Genomic DNA, 26,440 nt, shown 5'->3' on the forward strand with positions numbered 1-26,440 from the left:
CACATTTATTAAAGTCTGGATCTTTTATAATTGAACATACTACACTATATGGCTGTTATTTCTTCTATCTATGAGTAACATGGAGAAAATGAAGGCAGGAGTATATGAATGAATAATTTGGGATATGAAGGTATTCCTGTGGATATTGGAGTGAGGTTCCACTGGATTACTATTTTCTAGATTTCTATCTTTGAAGGCTGGTTTATTATCTAATTAGGGTAAGGGTATGTGATTCAGCCACTTAGATGTGTTCACGGAGGAATGTGTATATAGAAGTTTACACAGAGTGCTTCACTATCACAAGTGTTTTCACGTTTTTGTGTGTGTTTTATTTGCACAAAAAAGTTTTTCTTCTTTTGGATTTATTAATTATATGATTTAATTATTGTTTGTTTTATTGAAGATAATACACTATCCAGTTTTCCTTTGTTTGGAGGTACACGGCAATTTTGGAGTCACACGATGAATTTAAATCAGATTTTTTTTTTTTGGACTTTGGACACTAGAAAGGTTTATATAATAATTTTTGGACTTTCAAGGGTGAAAGTGGGACCTTTTAAGTGTCATTACACAGTTTGTTTTATTTTATTATATACAGTGAATTATTTTGGATACCGATTTTTTTTTTTTTTTTTTTTTTTTTTTTTTTTTTTTTTTTTTTTTTTTTTTTTTTTTTATATTCACAGGGAGAGAATATAAGTAACCTGGCCTTTGTAATGCTGGGCATACACTAGTACAATTTCAATAAAATTTTTTGGCTTTAAAAAAGGTTCCTTCAAGTTTCTAATCACTAGTGGGGTCAAATCAATGTTTGTTTTGAAACTTAATGATGAGAAAATTCAAAGGAACAGAATGTTTGGTTTTTTTTTTCTAACAAATTTCTAGCCATGTATGTGTTTTTCAATTGGTAATGTCCGTCCATTCCAAAATCTAATGGTAAAACTAAACAGAATTTTAAAGTGCTACATGACAATCTTCAAGTCCTCAACCCTGAAATGAGAATTTTGGGACACATTTTCCTATGAATGTTCATACAAATGTTTAATCAAAAATCAACTACTGTAAAGCCAGTTTAAAGTGTTTGTTACCCTGACATTTCCTATTGCTGATATGTGTCCGTTGCACCATGTACTTACTATATGTTGAAAAGAATCCTGTTCTCTTTGCATTGCTTTCTCTGTGTAAAATACCTGGGGATCCTGACAGTCCCTTTGCTTTCCTGCTTCAAACTGACCATTTTAGACATGGAAGTACATCCCTCCCAGCATGGCCAGTTTTCTGTCCGTGCTGAGAGCACAGCCTGCCTGTCCCCCAATGATCAGACTTGTACTGAAATGTCCCCCTGCAAAGCAATTTACTAGAAAAATCATGCTGCTGTTCTTGGCCTCTTGCTGACATGTTTTCCCCACCAGTCTCCACACCCAGCTCTCTAAGCCCTCTATGCAGCTGATAACTTTTTTTATTAAAAATAAATAAAAAGGTATTTATGTTTTTTTTAATTATATGCATTATTCTTTAATTTCTATTTTAAATTGAATGGGTTGTTTTAGAAGGTGAGGGTTCATAGATACTTTAACTGTGGTGCTTTCTAAATGTATCTTGTGATTAATATTGTATGTTATTCTGCATGGTGAGTTGTGTCTCTTTTCCTTTTATGCATTTATCAGTTTGATTACTTAGTGTTACTAAACCCACAACAGTAAAATCAGTCTGTATATGCAGTAAAACATGCTTGTTCTACTCACTGTGGAACCTAAGGGGTTAATCCTCTGCATTGTCTAAAAAGGCTGTTTTGATCCTGACTTCTCTGATCCTCTCATTCTTCCAGTGTCCCCCTCTTATCTTCTGATAAGACATAGCTTGTGGAGTCACTCTGCACATGCTCAGTTTGGTATGTATTGCTAGATAGGTTTTTTTTTTTTTCTTGGGAGAGTGCATGTGATCGGTACAGGGCCAATTGGCACTGTCCAGACAGAGGTCAGGAGTTCTGCATCCTCCTAGAACAGAAAGAAAACTCCTCCTACAAGCTTTAACATGTGCTGGGCTGGACACTGATAGTCACAAGACTGCTGTAACTGCTGATAAGAAAAAGTATTTGGCAGTTTATATTTACTAAAATAATTGCATTTCCATGTTCTGTGTACTGAGAGACCAGATATAGTGAATGCAGGGTATTGGGTTTAGTAACACTTTTAAAATGCACAATCTGACTTTGTAAATGAAACAAAATGTTGCCAGGACATCAGTGTTTTGTTTTGCTGTCAAACCTGCTAAAACCTTTAAACCAGTAACAGTATTGTCAGAGACAGATATATACACTATACAGTCAAAAGTTTGTGAACATCTGGACATCTTGCCTAAATTTATATGGCCATACATATGTGGACACCCCTCCGAATTATTGAGTTCAAGTGTTTTCATTGAAGGGGTACTGTTAAATCTATTCTGTGCTTCTAGCTATGTGGCATTAGTTTGGGGGAAGACAATTTTTCTGTTTCAGCACAACTGTGCCCCTGTGCACAGCAACTGGTCTGTAAAAACATGGTGTGGAACAACTCCAATGACTTGCCCAAAGCCCTGAGCTCAACCTTACTGACATGACTTTTTGGCTGAATGGGCAAAAGTTCTTACAGACACACTAAATGTTTGAGGAAATTCCTCCCAGAAGAGTAAAGGCTTTTATTGTAGTTGTGGTAGCGTTACACAACTCGCTGCTTATGGTTTTGGAATGTAATGTCCAACTAACTCACACATCTATGATGGCCAGTAGTCTTCAAACCTTTGGCCCTTTATTGTATACAGCTTGAGCCTGGAGGGAAATGACCCTTGGTGTACCAGTCTGCTACCCGGAGTACACTTCTCTTAAATTGATTTGCTTTCAGTGATTACTTCCAGCCAGGGCTTTTTTTCCTCAGAGAATAGGTGCAGGAACTCCACCCTTCTGAGCCACCCCTTGTTTCTGCTCCCCTACCCACCTCCGAGCACCGTTCCTTGGTTCCACCCCCTAGCCATCTCTCAGTATGGCTCCCTAAAGAGAATACAGAGCCAAGTATCATTTTGTAAGGAATTTGTTCAAGAATAATGGGAAAAGTAGTGAATTATTTCCCCTGCAGCCAACAACAATGGACTTTCACAACAAAATACCACCCCAGCAACAATAGACCCCAACAGCAACAACAGATCTCCCATCAGCAAGCAACAATAGACTGCTCCCTCAACAGTAGATCCCTTCCGGCAACAACTGACCTCCCAGTACCAATAGATCCATCTCCAGCAACAATAGACCTTCCCAGCAACAACAGACCATCATGCAAAAATAGATCCCCTTCCCACTGAATAAAACCCTGCTTCCAGCAATGTCTATGGCAGCTGCATTTGCTCACAAACATGGAAAATACGTCCTATGTTCTAACCTAATAAGGGGCGGACTGACCATTCAAGCGCTCGGGCACTGCCCGAGGGCCTGGGGTCAGTAGGGGGCCCCATGAGATGCCCCTGGTACCTTTCATTGGCTTTTTCATAGGCTTTATTGGGTGTGGGCGAGGACAAAGGGGCCCCATGATCCCCTATTGCCCGGGGGCCCCATGAGTTGTCAGTCCGCCCCTGAACCTAATATGTGCTAAGTTCCACAAACTCGTCCAGGCATTTGGTTACATGACCTGGAATAGCAGTGCCTGTTAAGGTGTTTCTGAGCTGCTGCTACCAATTATCCACCTTTTTGGAAGTGTGGAATTGTGTTTATGACCCTTTTTATTGAACTAATCTTTATTTACAGGATCCTACTTGTTTTTAAGTTGTGAAGTTACCTTTCAGTATACAGTATATTGCCACTATGTATTTACTGCCCGCACCATGCTGCACCTCTTCACAAATGTACAAAGTCCGGAGGATGACAGCAAAACTAATTTATTCTGGCTATTAAAATGAATTAACACTGAAGTGTTAAACGATCCTAGTGTTAACGTGCATGTAGACCTTAACAGGCAACAAAGGTGTTTTTTTTTTCCCTGCCAAAACGCTGCTCCTGGAAGTACTGGCAGTGTTTTTTGTTCTGACTTTATACTACTGTAACAGCCCATGTGTGCATGGACACATAGGCTAACATGCAGGGGCATTTAGAGGCAGAAAAAAATGCCAGATGCCCCTAGGAGTAGCTAAAAAAAAACATCCAGTGTTCATGCAAAGCCAGGAAATGAAATGGCATATTACGGCTAAAATATCGCTTTCAGTAAAATTGCCCTTTTTAACCCTTTAAATATTGCAAAGCCTAAGAACATATTGCATGAAAGAACTTTTATGTTTTATCAGCTGGTGATTTAGCATTTAGAAAGTATTACATTTTTATTTCATATTATATCTTTTATTTTTTAAACGTCAAAAGGGATGGTACATAAATTGAATGAATGAGAAGTGTTCCTTGTGGTAGTGGATGCTCTTTTCATTGAAATCTTCAGCCCTCTGCTACCCCACCTGCAGTAGTCTGCCTGTGCTGGGGTGGGTAATACGAACCTCTGGACCTGTTAGGCTCAGCTCACACTATCTTTGTCAGCAGGCATCAGACAGGCGTTTGGGAAGCGTTTTTAACGCCTATGAAAATTCTGCACATGGCAGCACACAGTACTGTTCACAGTAAAGCGTTAGCGTCGCGGCAAAACTGACTCCTCGTGTCCAGTAAGGAGGATTTGAAGCCTCCCATTCAACTCTATGGTGCCGCTCTGCAAATGCCTGGCAGGCATTTGCGGTGCGGTTGTGAGGCGGTTGCGGAGCATTAATACCATTTAACGTTATTACAGGCGTTTTGTGATGCGGTTTTAGTGCTTGGCAAACCCCTATCAACCGCCTCAAAACCATGCTTGGGGCATTTGGGAAGTGTTTTTAACACTCCTCAAATGCTCCCCAAACGCCTGTCTAACTATAGGAGCATTTGGCAAGAGTTAGAATAAAGTCAAGTGTGAACGAGCCCTTTATAGTCACTTGTCAAGAATTCCAACTATGCCCTTCTTTCTACCACCCTCCTCCATTCATGGAAGCTACACTAAAGCTTCCAGCATTGAAAAGCACTTTATAAATGGAGGATGGGTAGATGAATGAAAGGTCCACCTCCTTCATTCATAAAGCATTCTTCATTGCTGTAAGCTGTAGTACAGCTTCTATGAATGGAGGAGGGGCAGAAAGGGCGGGAATAGTTGGCACTCTTGGCAAGTGCTTAGGACAGGCCTAGTGGTCTTGTTAACCCCCACAGCACTGGAAGATTACTGCTTCAGGGGTACAGGAGTAGCAGAGGATGGAAGTTTGTTTTTTGTTTTTTTTTACCAAGAACGGCCCACAACCGGAAGGGACAATTTTCATGCAATAAAGTACCATCCCTTGTGTGGATTATTTTTTTTTATCTAACTAAACTTGGGTTTTTAAGTGATAGCGCTATAATATTCTTCTACAAAGAACAGCACACAGTACAGTGAATTATGTCCAGTATCAGAATTGCATGCCTAGGTTCCCTTCAGATCTGTGCATTATAGTAACATGCAGTAAAAGATATGCAATTTGGTGCCAATTATTTTAATGACCCCTCAATGCATAAGTATATAGTAGCTGTCAACTGACTCAAGCTTAACCTATATGTGGTAACACACTAAAGGGTTTCAAGGAGGAAACCTTGATCTGCCCCAAAACATCACAATTAATTGTAATTTTTATTGGCTAACGTTTGTTCAATGGATCATCAGTAGTGTAGGCTACAACTATTGAATGCTATGAACGTGTGGTGTGAAGCATTGTGTATGACTCTGTATTTCTCAGTTTAATCCCATGGTTTAGATTACATTAGATGTGTTCTGCAGTTGGTTTAAGATTCCAAATCATAAAGCTTCAGATTGGTGTGGTTTGCTTTTCTTTTATGTTGTTTTTGTTCTGTGTTAGTGAGATTTGATACAGATTTACACATGCAGCAAGTAGTTGGTTTGCAACTAATTATATGTTAGAACACAATGTATAAGTTTGAAACAAAGCATTGTTTGGCTAAGGCATTCGTACTGCTTGGACCTTGAAGAAGGGGGTCCACCCCAAAAGCTTGTCCTGAAAAATTGTATGTTAACGCAAATGGAAAAAAACATCATGGGCAGTACTCAATTGTTTACGCTAATATTGCTACAATCACCGCATGCCAAAGGAGTAAAATCAAAGAGAATGGTGTAGGAAAGGTTCTTCGTGTGTTTGGTATTCTTCTTCCTTTTTTGTTTTTTTTTTTTCTTTTTTGGGGGGGGGGAGATTTTTTTAATCATTTAGAAAGATTTAGAGTACAAGGTTTGAATTTGGACTGGAATCTTCTGGAGCAATGTTCGCTTTGGTTTATTGCTGAATTTTTACCAGGCTTTCAGGTTTTAGTACACACAACAGCATTGTTCTGTACTTTGCTATAACTGAGCTGACTTTAGTCTCGCATACAGTTACAAGAAAAAGTATGTGAACCCCTTGGGATTACGTGGAGTTTTGCATGAAAAAGGAAGGTCTGTCCTCAGGAAGTCCAGTGAGGGAAATTTGGAAGAAGAAGCTTTCCAACCTCCCTCCCCTTCGTGCTTTGGTTTGGATTATCACGGAGGCCTTGGCAGTGGTTTGTCTTTGGAGGAGGAAAGAATTCTGTATGTAGACAGATTTGGGACCCATCAGTGGTATGGGGACCTTGGTACTTTCCAGTTAACCCCTTGTTAAATAGGTAAAATGGTGGTCACTGCGGATAAGTAGGGTTATCCTCGAGCTGGTGTGTTGCGGCTGGGGATAAGTAGGATTGTCCCTGAGCCAGTGGGTTGCAGCTGGGGGCCTAAGTTGAAGGAATGTTTTCTGCAAAAGTGATGTGGGTTTATGGCTCTCAAATGACCACCACGTTTTCATCTGTTTATAGTTTGGTATGTTATGTTTTTTATGTTAAAATAATTTATTGGTTAATAAAAGGCTGCCATTGCCATTTTGACTCCAGAAACTTGTTTGCATATTTTGTATAGCTGGGATGGTGGAGGGTATGACCTAGCAGGCTTGGTTAGGGTGGAAGTCATATATTCTACCATTGTCATGCATATGAGCCCTAGCAGTTCACTGGATGGACAGGGGGTTCTAATAAATTGAGTGCATGCGATGCATGGTATGTATTCCAGTACACAAGTAAATGGTTCTGAGTACTTTTATTATTAACATATATCTGAAAATGAAGGTATTGATTTAACAAATGTTAAACCACTCCAACAGCAGTAGGGAAAACCTACACAAGGAGGTATGTGTGAACTTTAGAAGACCTCCAAAGACCCATCTAGTAATGTTGCAGCAAATTATAGTTTTAGCTCTCATTCTGTAACCCGCTAGTCATTGCTGGGATCTGATTGGTAGGTCTAGCTTTCAAAATCAAGCTGGGTTGTTTTCCTGTACTTGACGACAAAGCATGGGGGTGTATAACACTTGGCAGGAGCTAATCAAATTATTTTGCGTTCCATTTCAGGTTTGACGACATAGATATGCCAGCAGCTGTGAAATATTTAATGGCATCTGATGCCAATCTCCAGGTGCTAGGAGCAGCCTATATACAGCACCGCTGTTATAGTGATTCAGAAGCTAAGAAACAAGTGAGTGTTTACTCTTGGCAATTTTCAGTATAATTAGTGTGAAGACAAAATGGCTTTTAACCCGCCATGGCCTGATTATACGAACGTCCACTTTATATTGTGTGCTTTGTTTAGGCTCGAAGTTTGCAGGCCATTCCGAAGCTGGTGAAATTATTCAATCACTCCAGCCAAGAGGTGCAGCGCCATGCCACAGGAGCAATGCGCAATCTGATCTACGACAGCCCTGAGAACAAGATGGCACTGGTGGAGGAAAATGGCATTTTTGAGCTTCTAGTGTCACTTAAAGAACAAGATGATGAACTTCGAAAGAATGTAACAGGTACTCTTTATGTCTTTTCTTTTTAGAACCTGTTACAAAGCATTTATCATGCTCCACGTAGGGCTACATGTACACTAAACTCCCTTGGACGCCAAGCTCTCCTGGCAGCTAAAAAATGCTAAACGCGGCAAAAACGTGTGTAAACGCAGTATCGTGTTTAGCGCTTGGACGTTTATTCATTTTATTGGCTATGGTATTTTCCACTGACATAAACGCCCAAGCTCTAAATATGGCTAGCATTAAGGTGCGTTTACATGCGATTACGCCAAAACATTCCTCTTCTTAACGCGATTCTTCTACTTTTAACTGCCCCTAAACGCTGCTGCTGCTAAATTCTGAAAGTCTGTACGTATGCATGGATACATATGCTTTTATTGAGCTGAATTTTAAGGCTTTGGCAGAAATGGCAAAAGATCATGCTTAGGAGCAGCAGTGCACATGAGGCCTAAAGCAGCAGAATAAATTGTGATTAAACAGTTCTTCCCACTCATCGTTGGGTACCACTATCTTATGTATTGAACAACATAGAGAAGGCGAAGTTGTCATTCACAACCTCCAGGTCAGGAACACTTCTGTTCATTGTGATAACTCGTACGTCACTGCTCTGTGGTGGGACAAGGTGCTCTAGAACCAATGAGTCAATTATACAAAAACAGACCGTAACAAACACCAGTAAACCTAAAAAGACATCACTTATTATTATACAGGATTTATATAGCGCCAATAGTTTGCTCAGCGCTTTACAATATAACGGGAGACCAGGGGCGGACTGACCATTTGGAAACTCGGGCACTGCCCGAGGGCCCGGGGTCAGTAGGGGGCCCCATGAGATGCCCCTGGTACCTTTTTCATAGGCTTTTTTGAGTTTGGGTAAGGACACAGGGGCCCCATTATCCCCTATTGCCCGGGGGCCCCATGAGTTGTCAGTCCGCCCCTGTGGGAGACAATACAGCAACAATACACTTGATTTTTCTATCCATGCTAAATGGTGTGGATGGAGAAATCTTCCTTGTCGGCTATTTTATTCAGACGGCTTACACCTGCACTTGTCAGGATACCCAAACCGTGTTTGCATCTGATTGGATGCAGCTGCTGTTCAGCCAACACATTTCCTCCAATTTTTAGATTGACATGGCCTTAAATTTCATCCAGGTCATCAGGAACCTGCTTAAATTCACTCCATGTATGGACAACTTAAGAAAATAAATGACTCAGCCAGAAACATGTCTGTGTAGACTAGACTGAATCATCACTGTACCTAAACAACCATGTTACCAAAACTTGTCTGCAGACTTTGATTCCACCATCCTTTCCTCGTACTGCACTGGGAGAAAGGGTAAAAGCTGCCTGGACTGTCTGTAGCAGGTACAGCGCGGCTGCCCTCTGCTGGATTGCAGATGGATGCCATCTCAATCGTCAAAAAAATTAGTTTAATATTTTGATCGATTCATTAAGTTACTAATTTCGTTTCATTACGTTCGTAATAAAAATTTGTTTAGTTTATTCGTTTTGATCTGGATTCAGATTTTTCCAATAGATTCTAAGTATTTGAATCAAATCAATCCAAATTCATTGTGAAGAATAGCTGGTTCTACTCTATTCAAAATACTAATTTTGGAAGGCTGTTTTTTATTCTTTCTGTTTTGTTCTATTCAATTATTTACTATGCTATTATTTTCTGTTTCATTTTTTTTCCTATCTATTCCCTTATTTTCTATTCTATTTTATTCTATTCTTTTATTTTCCTTTTTATTCTGCTCAGTTTTACTCTATTCTTTTCTGTTTTATTCTATTTTTTTTCTAAATTTGAATTTTGCAAGACTGCTCTATTCTAATACTAATACATATAGGCAGGCCATAGACAAGTCGAAAAACAAAAGTTCTGTCAATTGAAAAATGAAAATAGCTCATATGATTGTGCCAACAATTGTTTTGATTTTCCAAAAAGAACCAGCAAACGAACAATTTGATGATCAACACAAATTTTTGTTTGTTTTTTGACTTGTCTAGGGCCGGTCATAGTCTTTTGAAGGAAATCCACAATAGTCAATAATATGCTTATTTCAAATTTGTTTTCGATTAACGTTTTCAAATTCGATTCAAATTGGATTAGAATTTCAGACACAATTTTGTGTTGTTATTTCGGGTTCATTTAAATTAATTACTATTTTAATTCAAATGCATCCAAATTTGGAACAAAACTAAATGCACAGGTCTAGTGTGTACCCAGATTCAGAAGTTTGCAGGGGCGTTGCTACAGTGGGGTTGTTTGGGGATGTTATTTGGGTTGCCTCTTTCTCATTGCAGCCAGCTACACCTGAGTTTACTACCTTGCCTACTGATAGGTTTCCCTGGCCCTAACTGCTCTCTGCACATGTAGGCAGGTGCTTATAGGGTGTCTGGGTATTTTAGCCCTGTCTGTACTGTGGGCTTCTGTGTTACCTGCATTGTTTGTGAAAACAGTGAGTCACAAGCTGCCCAGGTTGGAAAGGAGTTAACTGTAACTCAGATCTTTCTCGGGCTTTTGTAGTCTCTGTCCCCTATGCTTTGCCCGTACAAGGGGGAGGGCCAAGCAGATGAGAGAGAAGCCTCGCATGGGATCACAGGGGATGGCTGGCTGTACTGAGTAGCCCAGAATAATCAACAGTGTCCCCAAGGGGAACACACCTGGAGCCCGGGACACTGCAGAATTGTGGACTCTGAGGACTGTGGGGAAGGTATGCACTGGGCAGCCTGCATCTAGATAGTTAGGGAGAGACCTGTTGTTCTTTATGTTGCTGGACTGTGCTTCTAAGATGATCAGTAAGTTTTATTAACTGTTCATTGCCTGGTCTAAGGTTACTGCAAAGGGGTGCATGATGGTGTATGACAAAGAACAAGGCCTGTCATACACTCAGGGTAAAGAGGAGGACATGTAATTACTAAAGCCAACAAATACAAGGGTATGTGATGGCAGCCAGGCAGCGGGAGGACAGTACCTGCAAAGGTAACGGGTTCTATGTATAGTAAGGTGATTGGTTCTCTGATTCCCTTCCTAGCGGTTGGTGCCCCAGCAAGCTGTGTGGTGGAGACCCCAGGGACCAAGCTACAGGTACGGGAAGGGTTAATGGAGTAAGACATGCACACAGGAGGTTCGAGTTGTGTTTGGCAAAACCTGTAGTTTATCACTGGGAGTGAGGTGATAGGAAAGTTGGACTTGTGAGTGGAACACAAGCTCAGCGGTCTAAAGGCTACATTCCAAGGGAAAGGTGTTCAGTATCATGGGACAGAGTGGTTCACATTATGGAGCCTCAAGTATGGTACAACTCCACCAGGTGTACGGCTCACTTCTAATACAGAGTGCCGCTTTAATGTTGAGTACACATGAACGTGGCCCGGCCTGGTCCTAGGCATTAGTGAGTGCGTACCCCAAAGGGAGAGGAGGTCCAATGTGCAGGTAGGGGCATAGCTACAGGGGTTGCAGTTGCGACCTGGCCCCATGCTCCATAGCGGTACCCATCTGTCCCTTTCTCTTCTGCAGCCACTGAATGCCTGCTTCTCTTCTCTCCCTCCTGCTGGCATTTAGCAGATGCTGTCACCCCTCTTATCCAGTTTCCTTCTGCTGCCCCCTGGCTCCTATGCTTTTTCCTGCCCTGGACTGTCCTAACACACACGGGCACCTCTCTGGGCACTACCCAGGGACCCTAGGTGCATGAGGGGCTCTGAAGTTTCCCCCTGTGGCTCTTAGTGCTACACCAGGTGGGCTGAGTGGTGGAGAGACAGAACAAAGCAGCGTGTATGTGTTATTGTCCCCCCCCCACCCCCCACCAGAAGCATGAGAGCAGAGCACCTGAAGCTGCACACAGTTGTTCTGATGGTCACGGTAAGCTTGACTCTGTGCCCTTTCCAGGTCACAGAGCTCTGCATTCCTAACACGTTTCCTGATAGAATGCTCCCTTGGGATAAGATCAGCAGTGGAGGAGAGTTGTATGTGTACATAGCAGTTCTTTTTTGTCAGAACAGTACTGTATTATACATTGCTGCACCCTATACAGTGCATTCCTGTCTGCCCCTGTACTGTGCTCTCCTACCCACCACATACTATGCCCTCCTGCCCACCCTCGTACTGTGCTCTTACCCACGACATACTATGTCCTCCTGCCCTTCTCCGTAATGTGCCCTCCTGCCTGCTCCGTACTGTACTCTCCTGGCCTTCCCCGTATTGTACCCTCCTGGCCTTCCCCGTATTGTGCCCTCCTACCCACCACATACTGTGCCCTCCTACCCACAACATACTGTGCCCTCCTGACCTTCCCCATACTGTGCCCTCCTGGCCTTCCCCGTATTGTGCCCTCCTACCCACCACATACTGTGCCCTCCTACCCACCACATACTGTGCCCTCTTGACCTTCCCCATACTGTGCCCTCCTACCCACAACATACTGTGCCCTCCTGACCTTTCCCGCACTGTGCCCTCCTACCCACCGTATATTGTGCCCTTCTAATTTTCCTCGTACTGTGCCTTTCCACCCATACTGTGTGCAGGCATACATATGTACAGGCTGCTGATAAGGTGGGAGTCATTTATGACAGGGGTTCAGTGTGTACAGAGAGGGGGATAGTGTAAAAAAAAAAAAAAAAAATGGTTGCTGCACCCTATACGGTGCCCTCTTTCCCACCCCTGTACTGTGCTTTCCTACCCACCATCTACTGTGCACTACTGCCCACCCCTGTACTGTGCTCTCCTACCCAACACATACTGTCTCCTCCTGCCCTTCCCTGTACTGGGTCCTCCTGCCTGCTTAGTATTGTGCCCTCCTGACCTTCCCAGTATTATGCTCTCCTACCCACCACATACTGTGCACTCCTGGCCTTCCTTGTACTGTGCCCTTCTGCTCTCCCCATACTGTGCCTACCCACCCCGTACTGTGTGCAGGCATACATATGTACAGGCTGCTGATGAGATGGGAGAGTAATTTAGGACAGGGGTTCAGTGTGTACAGGGAGGGGGATAGTGTAAAAAAAAAAAGTAGCAAGAGCAGTGGGTAGAGGGGAACAGAGGTGCAGTGTCTGGAGAAAGTGGGACAGTGAGTACAGGGGGTGAATTTAATTTGTGAGAATTCCCTGGTTGTGTTTTGTTGTTTTTAATTAGACTAAAAAGCCACACTGAAGATGTATCATAATTTAGCCAGATCCACTTTTTGTTGTGGTGCGCTATGCACGCTGCAGGTCACTATCTCCCTGGTTGTGCATTACTTTGCCCAGGGGCCCATGATGCTATTAAAAAGGCACTGGGAGTCCCACTCCTGTGTTTTTCTCTGGGCTCCTGTGCTCTCTCTCCTGCCCCATGTTCTCTCTCTCCTGCCCCATGTTCTCTCTCTCCTGCCCCATGTTCTCTCTCCCCTGCCCCATGTTCTCTCTCCGGGCTCCTGTGCTCTCTCTCCGGGCTCCTGTGCTCTCTCTCTGGGCTCCTGTGCTCTCTCTCTGGGCTCCTGTGCTCTCTCTCTGGGCTCCTGTGCTCTCTCTCCGGGCTCCTGTGCTCTCTCTCCGGGCTCCTGTGCTCTCTCTCCGGGCTCCTGTGCTCTCTCTCCGGGCTCCTGTGCTCTCTCTCCGGGCTCCTGTGCTCTCTCTCCGGGCTCCTGTGCTCTCTCTCCGGGCTCCTGTGCTCTCTCTCCGGGCTCCTGTGCTCTCTCTCCGGGCTCCTGTGCTCTCTCTCCGGGCTCCTGTGCTCTCTCTCCGGGCTCCTGTGCTCTCTCTCCGGGCTCCTGTGCTCTCTCTCCGGGCTCCTGTGCTCTCTCTCTGGGCTCTTGTGCTCTCTCTCCGGGCTCCTGTGCTCTCTCCAGGTTCCCTCTCGCTCCCCCGCAGCACTCTCTCCCCTTCCCTCTCCTGCTGGCTGCTGCAGGGGCTGCTGTCAGGATTGAGTGCGGGAAAGGGGCCGGTGAATATGTAATTTACCAGCCCCTTCCCTGTCTGAATTAATAGTCCGTGATCCGTACCGATCACTAACTGTCTATTTATTCAAAAACTGAAGCATAGTAAACACACTTTAGTATGCTTTAGTTATGAACGGAAAGCTCTGTACAAAGCTATTCCTGTCCATACATTTTGTGCACCTGAGGCCTGTGTCCTCAATCTCCATTCTCTGTCCCAGTGGTGAAACATCAGAGGTCTGTTTAGGCCCCTGATATCTCACTAAAGCCACCCAATGGGGCTCCTAAAAGAAAAAAAAAACAGAATTGTAAAAAAATAAATATTGTGGAAAAATGTTTTAAAAAATAATAAAGAAAATAAGACAAAAATAAAAAAAAATACGAACACCAGTGGAGGAACTGCCAGTGTTGAAAAGGTTGCATTTGCAACCAGGTCCTGGTGTTCTGCCTGGGACTTGAAAGGAAGGGCCCTGGCCAGGGGTCAGTGGGGCCCTTGATGGTTTCTTGCAGCGGGGCCCTGAAGGTTCTAGTTACACCTCTGTGTGCAGGGCAAGTAGGCCCTGCCCACACACACACATCAGAAGAGTAGTAAGAGAGAGGCTTAGCTGTTGAATTTAGAGAAGCTGAAATTTGCATATCATTCACAGTAGTCTTTAGTTAGGTTAGGCTGCATGTTTTGGGCAAAGAAGAAATGTATTTTAAATGGCTGATGCTGCAAAGTTTGAAGGTATTATCATTTTTAGATGCTTGGGAAATTGAAAACTTTACTGTATGCAGGCTCCTAAATGCAGAATGTATCTAAATTTGACAGCAATATACATAATAAAGTACAACAACCACGAATAATAAGTATAGCACCCTTTCTGCATAGGGTTTAGGAATGGACTCTCCTCCAAGGCTGGATCCATGGCCACAGTGGAGAGTGTGATACAACAAGGAAGGGTGTCAATCACTTTTAGTCTTCATGTTTTATTGCTCTAGCTTCACAGGAACAGAGGGTAAGGGTTTGGTCTCCTAGTAGTGACAAGGCCTTCCAAATTCCATCACTCCAATAGAGTGCTAGGATCTCCTGAGGGCATACACAAATCTCCCTACAACAGACATCCTTTGGACTCTTCTGCCTTGGAAGGCACACCCTCCTTGACCAGGCAGCTTGAAGAATCCTATGCTGGGCCAAACAGAAGTAGGGCCTACACAGCACAAACACTTGTACACATCCCCGTCAGGCTGAAGCTGGGGAGAGGGAAAGGCTCACCAGGCCATTCCCCAAGGTGTTATAGCCTCCCTCAATGTGCACCACTGCAGGAAACTACTAGTGGGAGCCAGAAGAGACCTAAAGACTCAATAGCACAATTTTTGCTGCTATCCCAGAGCTATGATCCTAAGTGCCAGTGATACTTTGTGGCAACAGTAGGGTACTGCAGTAATTTTAGAACATAAGGGAGTAGCCAAATCAGAAGCCCCAAATTGTCCAGGCAAACTGCTACCCAGGAAAGGTAAATTTACTAGACATTGCCTAAATACAGGATGGCTACATAGGGAAACCTTCCTTAACCTCCCTGGCGGTATTCCCGAGTATAACTCCGGGTAAAGTTTCAGCACCACAAGCGGTAACCCCGAGCTACACTCGGGAATACCCTGCAGCGCTGCTCCGGGATCTGTTCTTCACTTATCTTGTCCTACGCTCCCTTGATGTCCCTCCTGCAGTGTCCCCGGCAATGTAATCCAGCTGATGCCGGCATCTGTCATCTGGGTTCCGTCCCCTGCGAGCTTCGGGACGTACGGGGGGATGGAACGGCGGGAAATTTGAAAATGACAAAGTGTCATTCACTAAAATCACATAGTATAACATTCCTGTATCAAACCATTTCACATACATTTTGTCCCGAGTGCTTTGTCCTGTGCCCTGCCTGCATTATTACTGTTCTTCTGCCTGGAAACTGAGAAACGTCCATGGCGTCCAAAAAACATCCCTTTTATGTCAAAAGCCGTTTTAGACCAGCTAGAGAACAGCGATAGTAAATCAGAACCACTTGCAGAATTGAGTGATAATGATTCGTGGGGAAATTCGTCATCAGACACTGAAAACGATTTTGAGACTTTGCTCAGTGATGTGCGAACTTAGCGCTATATTTCAAATTTCAGTGTTTTTTGTTTGATTATATTATTGAATTAAATTTATTATTATATTATTATTTTTTATGATTATTTATTAAATTATAATTTATGATTTCATGTTTCAAATTTTAACATACCCGGGATGTTTACTAGACTCTTGTTCGGACGGATTTCATTGAGTTATTCCTAAAAATTACAGGCCTACAATAAAAAAAAATACATATTTCCATGCAAAAAAATGTACCGCTTTGAGCCCAGAAATATGGACATAATCAGACCGCTAGGGAGGTTAAAGCCTACGTGCAGTTAATATAAAAAAAACACAAAAATCAGCACAATGGACATAACTTCAGTGAGTGGGATGTGTTCCTTTTGCTGATGCGTCTTCTGTTGGCTGTCTCTGTAAGTCTGCAAATACCCCCCCCGCATCTGTAGTCTTCCAAGAGTGCCCAACTATGCCTATCCCTTTCTGCCAAGCTACTCCTGTACTACAGCTTCTATGAATAGAAAGTCATCTATGAATGGAGGCAAAAGACCTTTTCATTATCCATCTGTCCTCTATTCATAGATTGTTTGTTTCATTCATAGAAGCTTCTTCCCTGCTGTTTACTTTAATTTTTTACATATCCAATGATACCTTGCTGCTTTAAAAAAGAAAAATTCCCCCTTTTTATTTCAGGAATTTTATGGAACTTGTCTTCCAGTGATAACCTAAAATCAAGATTGGCACGTGATACTCTAGGTCCACTAACCGAGAGAGTGCTGGTTCCACTGTCTGGATCTTCAGGATCTGCACTCATCCAGCAGAATGCATCAGAGGCTGAGATATTTTACAATGCCACCGGATTTCTCAGGTATGAATGAAATTGGCTGGACTGTTCAATGTAAGCTGGTTTGAACAAAATGCATTACTTGCCAAATCCATGTTATGTATTCTTCTAAAGGAACCTGAGTTCTGCCAGTGAGGAGACCCGTCAAAAGATGCGAGAATGTCCTGGGCTGGTGGATGCCCTGGTTGGATACACAAACCAAGCTCTGCAAGCTGGCAAATCTGAGGACAAGGTGAGGTGCTATCACTAGTTTTACAGGTAATGTGCATTTTTAACACACCTTGGTGGATGTAAATCCCAAGCAATGCTAAAGCTCTGTGTGTCAAAGCAATCGCAAAAATGCAACAGGCTGCATTTTCTTGACCCCAGGCTTCTGATCTAGGCTCTTGTGGAGCACAATGAAGAATGACCCCATTCACTGGGATTGCATCTGAGCGCCAGTGGCCCTTTTGGAACAGCGCAGAACTGAGGCAATGCCCTGACATTCTGTTCAGTAATTGATAAATACAGTAATGATCCATTGCTGACACATTAGCATTCTGTGCTTTTGGGATATATTCAATTGCTCAAGCAAGCTTGTGCAGTGTTTAGAATTTTTGCAATAAGATTTGCAACAAAACCTGTTTTTTTTTTTAATTCTATGCATGAAATGGAAAAGCTTTAAACTTTTGGCTTTAGTACCTAATCTGCTATGCCCTGGAAAAATGCTCACTTTGTATTTGCATGCAACCTCCACATACAGGTGAAACTCGAAAAATTAGAATATCGTGCAAAAGTTCATTTATTTCAGTAATGCAACTTAAAAGGTGAAACTAATATATGAAATAGACTCATTACATGCAAAGCAAGATAGTTCAAGCCGTGATTTGTCATAATTGTGATGATTATGGTTTACAGCTCATGAACACCCCAAATCCACAATCTCAGAAAATTAGAATATTACATGCAATCAATAAAACAAGGATTGTACATAGAACAATATCGGACCTCTGAAAAGTAGAAGCATGCATATGTACTCAGTACTTGGTTTGGGCCCCTTTTGCAGCAATTATTGCTTCAGTGCGGAATGACATGGAAGCTATCAGCCTGTGGCACTGCTGAGGTGTTATGGAAGACCAGGATGCTTCAATAGCGGCCTTCAGCTCTTCTGCGTTGTTCTGTCTCATGTCTCATCTTTCTCTTGGCAATGCCCCATAGATTCTCTATGGGGTTCAGGTCAGGCGAGTTTGCTGGTCAATCAAGCACAGTAATCCCACAGTCATTGAACCAGGTTTTGGTGCTTTTGGCCGTGTGGGCAGGTGCCAAGTCCTGCTGGAAAATGAAGTCAGCATCCCCATACAGCTCGTCTGCGGAAGGAAGCATGAAGTGCTCCAAAATCTCCTGGTAGACGGCTGCATTGACCCTGGACTTAATGAAGCACAGTGGACCAACACCAGCAGATCACATGGCTCCCCAAATCAACACAGACTGTGGAAACTTCACACTGGACTTCGAGCATCTTGCAGTGTGTGCCTCTCCATTCTTCCTCCATACTCTGGGTCCTTGGTTTCCAAATGAGATGCAAAAGTTGCTCTCATCATAAAAGAGGACTTTGGACCACTGAGCAACAGACCAGGTCTGTCTTTCTTTAGCCCAGATAAGACGCTTCTGATGTTTGTTGTTCGGGAGTGGCTTGACAAGAGGAATACGACGTTTGAAGCCCATGTCCAGGATCCGTCTGTGTGTGGTGGCTCTTGATGCACTGATTCCAGCCTTAGTCCGCTCCTTGTGAAAGTCCCCAACACTTTTTGAATGACCTTTTCCTGGAAATCCTCTCCAGGCTGCGGTCATCCCTGCTGATTGTGCACCTTTTTCTTCCAAACTTTTCCCTTCCACATAACTTTCTATTATTGTGCTTTGATACAGCACTTTGGGAACATCCAACTTCTTTTGCAATTACCTTTTGAGGCTTTTCCTACTTATGGAGGATGTCAATGATGGTTTTCTGCACAACTGTCAGGTCAGCAGTCTTTCCCATGATTGTGATTCCTACTGAACCCGACTGAGAGACCATTTAAAGGCTCAGGAACCCTTTGCAGGTGTTATGGCTTAATTAGCTGATTAGAGTGGGACACTTTGAGCCTAGAATATTGCACCTTTTCACAATATTCTAATTTTCTGAGATTGTGGATTTGGGGTTTTCATGAGCTGTAAGCCATAATCATCACAATTATGACAAATCACGGATTGAACTATCTTGCTTTGCATGTAATGAGTCTATCTCATATATTAGTTTCACCTTTTAAGTTGCATTACTGAAATAAATGAACTTTTGCACGATATTCGAATTTTTCACGCTTCACCTGTATGTTCCCCTAAACATAACTGATGCTTGTATTCAACCATGTTACAAAGCCTTTTAAATATCTTGTAAAAATGCAACATCTAGGAATAGAAAATCTGTTTTGCCCATATCATTAGTCTATTGTAGCATAAGGGTTACAAGACCGTGCTCCAGAAGTGGCTAATAAGCAAGTGTGCAAATTTAGCAAGTCCTCTTTTTTCCTTGTTTCTGTGGTACAAGGGGTATCGAGATCTTTAAAAGCCAGTTCACATTTTTTGGCATGCTATACAGTATATATGAAGATTAAGTCCCCGGTCACACTGGGTGCGACTTGACATGCAATTTGCATGCCATGCGACTTGCAAATCTCATGCCAAGTCGCACCCTATTGTTCGCAATTACAGCGGTCATATCGGTGCGGTTCCGACTTGGTCGGAGCTGCTCAGATTTCTAAAGTAGTACATGCACTACTTTTGGTGTGATTTGCATAGACATCTGTGCCAGATGTCTTGCAAATCACACCTCAAATTGGCATGACATCTGACTTTGAAATCCTGCAACTTCACTGAAAGTCTGGATCGGTGTGACCAGGGTGTAAGGGTCTGTTCACACCATGTTTCATTAACATATGTGTTCCCACAAGCTATACACAGCACCTGGTAATGCACTTTGAATGCATTGATGCAGTGTGGTACAATTTACTTAAATGGTACCACAATGCACCTTGATTTATTTATTTTTTTAATTTATTTCATTTACTTCTATAGCACCATAAATTTATGCAGCGCTTTACATGTGTATATATATTATAGATTCACATCAGTCCCTAACCCTGAAAGGGCGTACAATCTAAGGTCCCTAACCTACATTCATACATACACATACTAGGGCCAATTTAGACAGGAGCCAATTAACCTAACAGCATGTCTTTGGAGTGTGGGAGGAAACCGGAGTACCCAGAGTAAACATACGCAGGCAAAGGGAGAACATGTAAACTCCAGGCACGTGGTGCCGTGATTGGGATTCAAACCACTTTACCATTGGAAATTTGTTGCAGTGCAATACACAGCAAGGCACAAATGTGGTGCTTTGCACTGTAAAAAAAATGGTCCAGGAGCTCCCTTGGATTGTCATGCTTTTAACTCACTAGAGATCGCAGTTAAACATTTACTAAAATACTTTATTTTAATTCAAATGTACCTCTGCGGCTCAGGGCTGCCTTTAAAACGTTCACTGCTGAGCTATTAGCCTGGGGGGGGTGAGCACATAGTACGTACTTTTTGGTGGCTACTGAGTATGTCTTTTATCATATCTGCACTGTACTGCAGATGAGCGGCCTCTGCAGGGACAGCGATGCACTGGTACAACGCTGCCTGATTCCAGGTAGAGGGCGCGCGTATGCACGCCTCCCTGCTGACACCTGCTTTAATTGTACACAGGGAGTGTTGGTCAGCAAGTCGTGGCTTGGACCTGCTGTTCAGCTGTGACAATCAACACAGGGCTCTGTACAGCGGGAACAATCTCTCTGTTTCTCATCCCTGTAAAGCAGGGATGAGAAAAAAAGATCTCTTGGTAAAAGCAGCACACTTTACACATATTACACTTCATTAGGCACACATTTAACTGCTTGATCGCCCTAGATATTAACCCCTCCCCCGCCAGTGTCATTAGTACAATAATGGTGTATAGTATTGTAGCCCTGTTTTGGGGGGGGTTATGTGAAATGACCCACACCAAACAAGCTATGGCGCTAACCTGTATATGAGTAGGCAATCCTGAGCCTTCGCTATATGGAAGAGGGGGTTGTGATAATACAAATGGCAGTGCCTCCACCTAGAATAGGGATCCTGCAATTGAGGAGACTCACCCCTTTCTAGGAATGTAACAGGTAGACAACTTAAAGTAACTATACATAGCAGTATTAATGCACCCAGCTTACTGTATATTTCTAACATGAAAACATGTCACCACACCTGTATGAGATTAATGCAAAGTTTATATAAAGCAGCCACATAAAACAGGATGCATAAGAATAACATTCAGGAATTACAATTTAGCATAAATTGGGAGGTTGCAATTATACCCGGGTATATGTGCATGTGGTATACAGAATACCGCCAACCATGGGTTATAGCGCAGTCCGGTTGCAGGGGCCCCTGGAGAGGTGAGAGTCAATAAGATGCACGCTTCCACTTTAGATGCTGTGATGGTGTCCAAGTAACATGCGGATGATTGCACTGCTTGTCTGAAGATCAGCGATGCATCACCTAAAAGGATAAAATGCTCTATCTATCCTCATTCTTAGTCCCTATCCCTAAACTGGGCTGTCACTGCAACCGGGCCTCTATCTGTCTAAGTGGCCGCCGGATGTCTAACCTACCTCTAGCCTAATCTTATCCAACACTCCCTATGCTAATCCTAGCTAAAGAGAGATCCAGACCAATAAGGCTCTTCAAGCAAAGAGGCTGCAAAGATACACTGCAATCAATAGAAAGTTCACCTGACAGTCTTATGCAGGTGAAAACACTGATCTATATATATATATATATATATATATAGACAACTGTAAGGATTCTGCAGTGTAAATAGAATAATGATAATGAACCACAAATCTCTCTCTTACAGAGATATTAGGGTTCCTATACAGAAGTTGAAATATAACAGAGGCAGACCTAATCTGCTTCAGTAACAACTAAATAGATAGCAGCCTTGTTAATCTGGATCAGTACTCACAGAATTACCACACAGTTCTCCCCAGATACACAGCACATGGCAGGCTGGAACCCTCTGCCTGATACTTCCTGGAAAACAACTATATAACATCCTGGGGTTTCCTGACCTCCTTGTAGGGGCAGGAAGCACACCCAGGGACTTGTCTGTAATGGGACCTCTATGGTTGTGGCTGTATATGGATGTAAACAAACCACAACTAGTGTATAAAATAACAGTTCCCTACAGTATTACCACTGATCACTGTATTGATATCACTAGTGATGTTAGTGGCAGTTAGTCAGTTCCACCCAGTGTCAGTGTAAGATTGCCCACCGCACTATTGCAGTCCCATCAAAAAGAAAAAAATTATATATATATATATATATATATATATATATATATATATATATATATATATATATATATATATATATATACACACACACACACACAGCATGATAGAGATATTATATATATATATATATATATATATATATATATATAATCTCATGCTGTGTGTATATATATATGTGTGTGTGTGTGTGTATATATATATATATATATATATATATATATATATATATATATATATATATATATATATATATATATGTGTGTGTGTGGCTGTGTGTGTGTGTAATAAATAAAATAAAAAATTGTGGGGTGTTTTTTTGTTTGGTTTTTTTCAAAATTTTCAGACTTTTTTAATTTATCGCAAAAAATTAAATACCCAGTGGTGATCAAATACCACCAAAAGAAAGCTCTATTTGTGTTATAAAAAAAAACCCAAATTATACAAATGTCATTTGGGTACAGCATTGGATGACCCGTGCAATTGCCAATTAAAGTAGCGCAGTGCTAAATAGCAAAACATGGACTGGTCATGAAGGGGGTAAAATCTTCTAAAGCTCAAGCAGATATAGCACCTAAACAGCAGGCTGCCTGTCCATCAACATGCTAGACTGTCACTCAACCCCCTCCACTCAGAACACGTACTTGTCTTTGGTTAACAGTCCCTGCTGCCTCCAGGGTAGTCCTAGAGAAAGGAAATTTTGTTTTAGAATGGTTGCTGTCTCAGCCAGGTATAAGTTGCATAATATTTTAATTCCAAGACAGAGGTATTTAACACAAATTAGACCCAAACTGAGCATGAATATGAGGCTTTATTGGTCTTACCATGTTGATTAATGCAAAGGGTTGTCCATTTTTAGTAAATACAACTTTATATACCTTTCTAGAGCGTTGAAAATGCAGTATGTGTGCTAAGAAACCTGTCCTACCGGCTGTATGATGAGTTGCCACCATCTTCTCTGCAAAGACTGGAAGGAACCCAGCGGGGACGCACTGCGGCAGGAGATGCTGTGGGTTGTTTCACCCCCCAAAGCCGCAAATTGAAAGAGGTAATTTCTTAAATCTCACAGCCATTAACTATTGGACACAATTATGCTGAGATATTCTGTCACCAGCTTAAACATTGCAGGTAAAAGCATAGAAGATATCAAGTATTTAAAATCCTTTATGTGCAGTGTATTTTCCTATCTACAAACTGTTTTAATCACTTGCATGTTGTAAGCCTCTCCTCTTTCAAGAGTGTCTAACTACTCTCTGTGCTGGCCCAGCTCCTGCACCCCTCCCTTCACCTTCCTACATAATGTCTCATGTAGCTTCTAGGGTAGGAGCAGAGAGGAATACTATAGATTCACTTGAGTGGCAGCTCTGAGTATTCTGGGGCTGCTGACATCACATCCAAGATGATGGTGCCTAGCAGGGCTTTTGGATATCCACACAAGGGAGGAATTTTAAGGAATCAGAAATAAAATGATAGTGTCGTGCTCCACTGACAAGTGAATAAATAGTTCAAAAATAATATTGATATCCAAAAAAATTATTTTGTATCCAAATACAGTATCACTTTTTTAAGACTAAGTGTCCATATTCAATCTGTGACTTTCCACTGGTGATGCAGACATAATGATTTTGTGTTCAATTCACCACGATTACGTAATTGTAACAACCATATGTGCACCTTCACAGACTGTGCTCTCACCTGGTAAATATGACCAAACCGTTAAGTGAGGTCATGTATGGCTTGTGTCCCTTTTAAATTGGACTTGGGACTGGATGGGATTGTCACTCTTCAAAGTTGGGGATCCCCTCACTTCCGTAAGACTCTTCTTCCATAGGTATATATGCCATAAAGAGTAATAAAAACATAGTGCCTTATCTTCTTTTAATCATTTCCCCTGATGAAGCCACGTGACCCAGTGGCGCAAAGTGTAGGGGAGGGGTTCTGATGTCACGACGCTCAAGGAAACAGGCAATACACAGCAATTATACAGTACTGAATGCTAACACACACTGTGGATTCATTTTAAGGCGATTTTATCAGCATTTACATGTGAGTGCAATACTATATGTTTAATACATGTTTTAAAAGAAGATAAGGCACTATGTTTTTATTACTCTTTTTATGGCATATATGCCTATGGAGGAAGAGGCTTAAGGAAGTGAGGGGATCCCCAACTTTGAAGAATGACAATCCTATCCAGTCTTAAGTCCATATTTACCGGTTGAGCGCACAGCCGGTGAAGGTGCACATATGGTTGTTAGAACTACGTAATAGTGGTGAATTGAACACAAATCGTTTTGTCTGCATCACCAGAAAGAGTGTGAAGTCACGGATTGTATATCGACACTTAGTCTTGGAAACGTGATACTGTATTTGGATACAAAATAATTTTTTTGGATATTAATATTGTTTTAGGAATTATTCACTTGTCAGTGGAGCACAACACTATCATTTTATTTCTGATTTGTTATAACACAGTATGGGTATGTGTGACGTTTAGGCGATCTACTCTTACAATTTAATTGCTATATTATTTCACAACACTTTATTAGTTAATATAATACTTTTTGGCACCATAGTAGCTCGCAAGACCCCACATATTTTTTATAGGAAGTTTAAGGTAATTAACATGCATAAAATATTAGGAGAAGTGTGGGAATTAAAAAAAACAAAACAAAAAAAACCGAAGTACTCACCTCGAAGGCTGCAGCATCAATACAATGCTGCAGCTGCCCCCCACTGCCTCTTCACTGAGAGCTGAGCAATGAAAGACCACTGATCGCTCAGTTCTCGGGACTGCTCTGCCTCTTCTCGGTTCATTGAAGAGCTTTGGCCATACTTCTGCATTTAGACCTCATTTAGACTAGCGTTTGGAGGGCAGCAAAAATGTGCAGTTGAGCCATGCTTTTGCTGCCTGCTAACCTCTACCTCCCCCCCCCTTAAGCTGCAATAGGCAGCTAACAGGGATGTTTTCACGCCATGGCCGCGAAGCTCCGCTTCATGGCTGCGGCAGTGTTGACCTAACATGGATCATTTGGCTGGCAGCAAGCCCGCCAAATGCTACGCATGCAAGTCAATGGGGAAGCCCCGCAGACACGTGCAATGCACACGGCTGCAGTGCGATTTTTGGTAGAAATGGAGTTAAAACAGGGTATCAGGAGGCATTGCATTGATTCCTCACCGCCCGTCAGTAGCCTCTGGAGCATGATCCTAATGTGGATCAGGCTTCAGAGGCACATGCATAGGCGTGGTGTCATCCCCCGCTGGCCAATGTTGTAGATGTTCAAGACCTACACACAACCGAAGATATCGACTAGGGACAAGACCATCGAAAGGAAGGGAAGTTTAGTTTTCCTTTAAATACACCTAAACTTTTATAAGAAGATCTTTGTTGAAATGAATGATCTGGTGACAGGATCTCTCTAAGTACAGTAAGGTCTTCCTTGGGTCAGTGTTTGAGCCTTGTGGTCATAGGTGGTAACTGTTAGGACCGGCTATTGGTGTATCCGAGACCTATAGGAAGCCGGAGGCTGACTCTGTCCACCATTTTCCAGCTATAGCTGAATTAGCACTTTTGGGTGACTTGGTCCTTTTTTAAAAGTCAACCACACAGGAGATCTCTGTTGCTTATTCCCAAACTCACACTGTACCACGCTCTTTCTCCAAGCAGCAGCAGGGCACAGACCTTGCCACCTTTGCAGAGATCTCAAAGGATCCGAAGGGGATGGAATGGTTGTGGCATCCACAGATTGTCCATTTATACAACCGACTACTGCAGCAATGTGAACTGAACAGACACACAACAGAGGCAGCAGCAGGAGCGCTACAGAATATCACAGCTGGAGATCGCAGGGTAAGCAAAATCCTGACCTGTTTGATCAGAGAATACTTGTCCGAGGCCTGAAAATGACTGCTCGTAATGTGATCACTTTCTTTGGGATAAACTGACCTGTGTATTTTTAGGCTTTGGAAGAAATTTACCCTAGTGAGGGGAAAAAAAAATACATACACACTGATTAAGAAGTGTTCCTTTTAATTGTTTTGAGCAGAGTACAGCATCACGTCAATTAAACTCCTGGGGTATTGATCTGGTCAGTTAAGTAGCAGAGGGGGTTGTTAATCAGTTTCAGCTGCTTTGGTGTTAATGAAATTTAACAGGTGCACTAGATGGGCAACAATGAGAAGACCCCCAAAACAGGAATGGTTTTACAGGAGGCCACTGACATTTTTTTCTCTACTCATCTTTTGTGACTGTTTTTCACTAGTTTTG

The 26,440-nt window shown here is 42.4% G+C and overlaps 1 protein-coding gene across 4 annotated transcripts in view; it reads left to right on the forward strand.

Moving 5' to 3' along the window:
- Positions 1–26,440, forward strand: part of PKP3 (plakophilin 3) — a 154,461-nt gene that overhangs the window by 112,153 nt on the left and 15,868 nt on the right. For 3 of the 4 annotated variants that reach the window (XM_089655059.1, XM_089655060.1, XM_089655057.1), the window contains 6 exons: positions 7,487–7,610; positions 7,725–7,929; positions 16,636–16,810; positions 16,901–17,018; positions 23,060–23,221; positions 25,838–26,023. In XM_089655059.1, coding sequence (XP_089511185.1) covers positions 7,487–7,610; positions 7,725–7,929; positions 16,636–16,810; positions 16,901–17,018; positions 23,060–23,221; positions 25,838–26,023 — 970 coding nt within the window. The remainder of the gene's footprint in view (positions 1–7,486; positions 7,611–7,724; positions 7,930–16,635; positions 16,811–16,900; positions 17,019–23,059; positions 23,222–25,837; positions 26,024–26,440) is intronic. The other variant, XM_089655058.1, reaches the window with a different exon arrangement.

This window comes from Staurois parvus, unplaced genomic scaffold (genome assembly GCF_062004578.1).
Source record: "Staurois parvus isolate SC_StPar_1 unplaced genomic scaffold, SC_StPar_1.0 ptg000818l, whole genome shotgun sequence".
NCBI classification, from domain to species: domain Eukaryota; kingdom Metazoa; phylum Chordata; class Amphibia; order Anura; family Ranidae; genus Staurois; species Staurois parvus.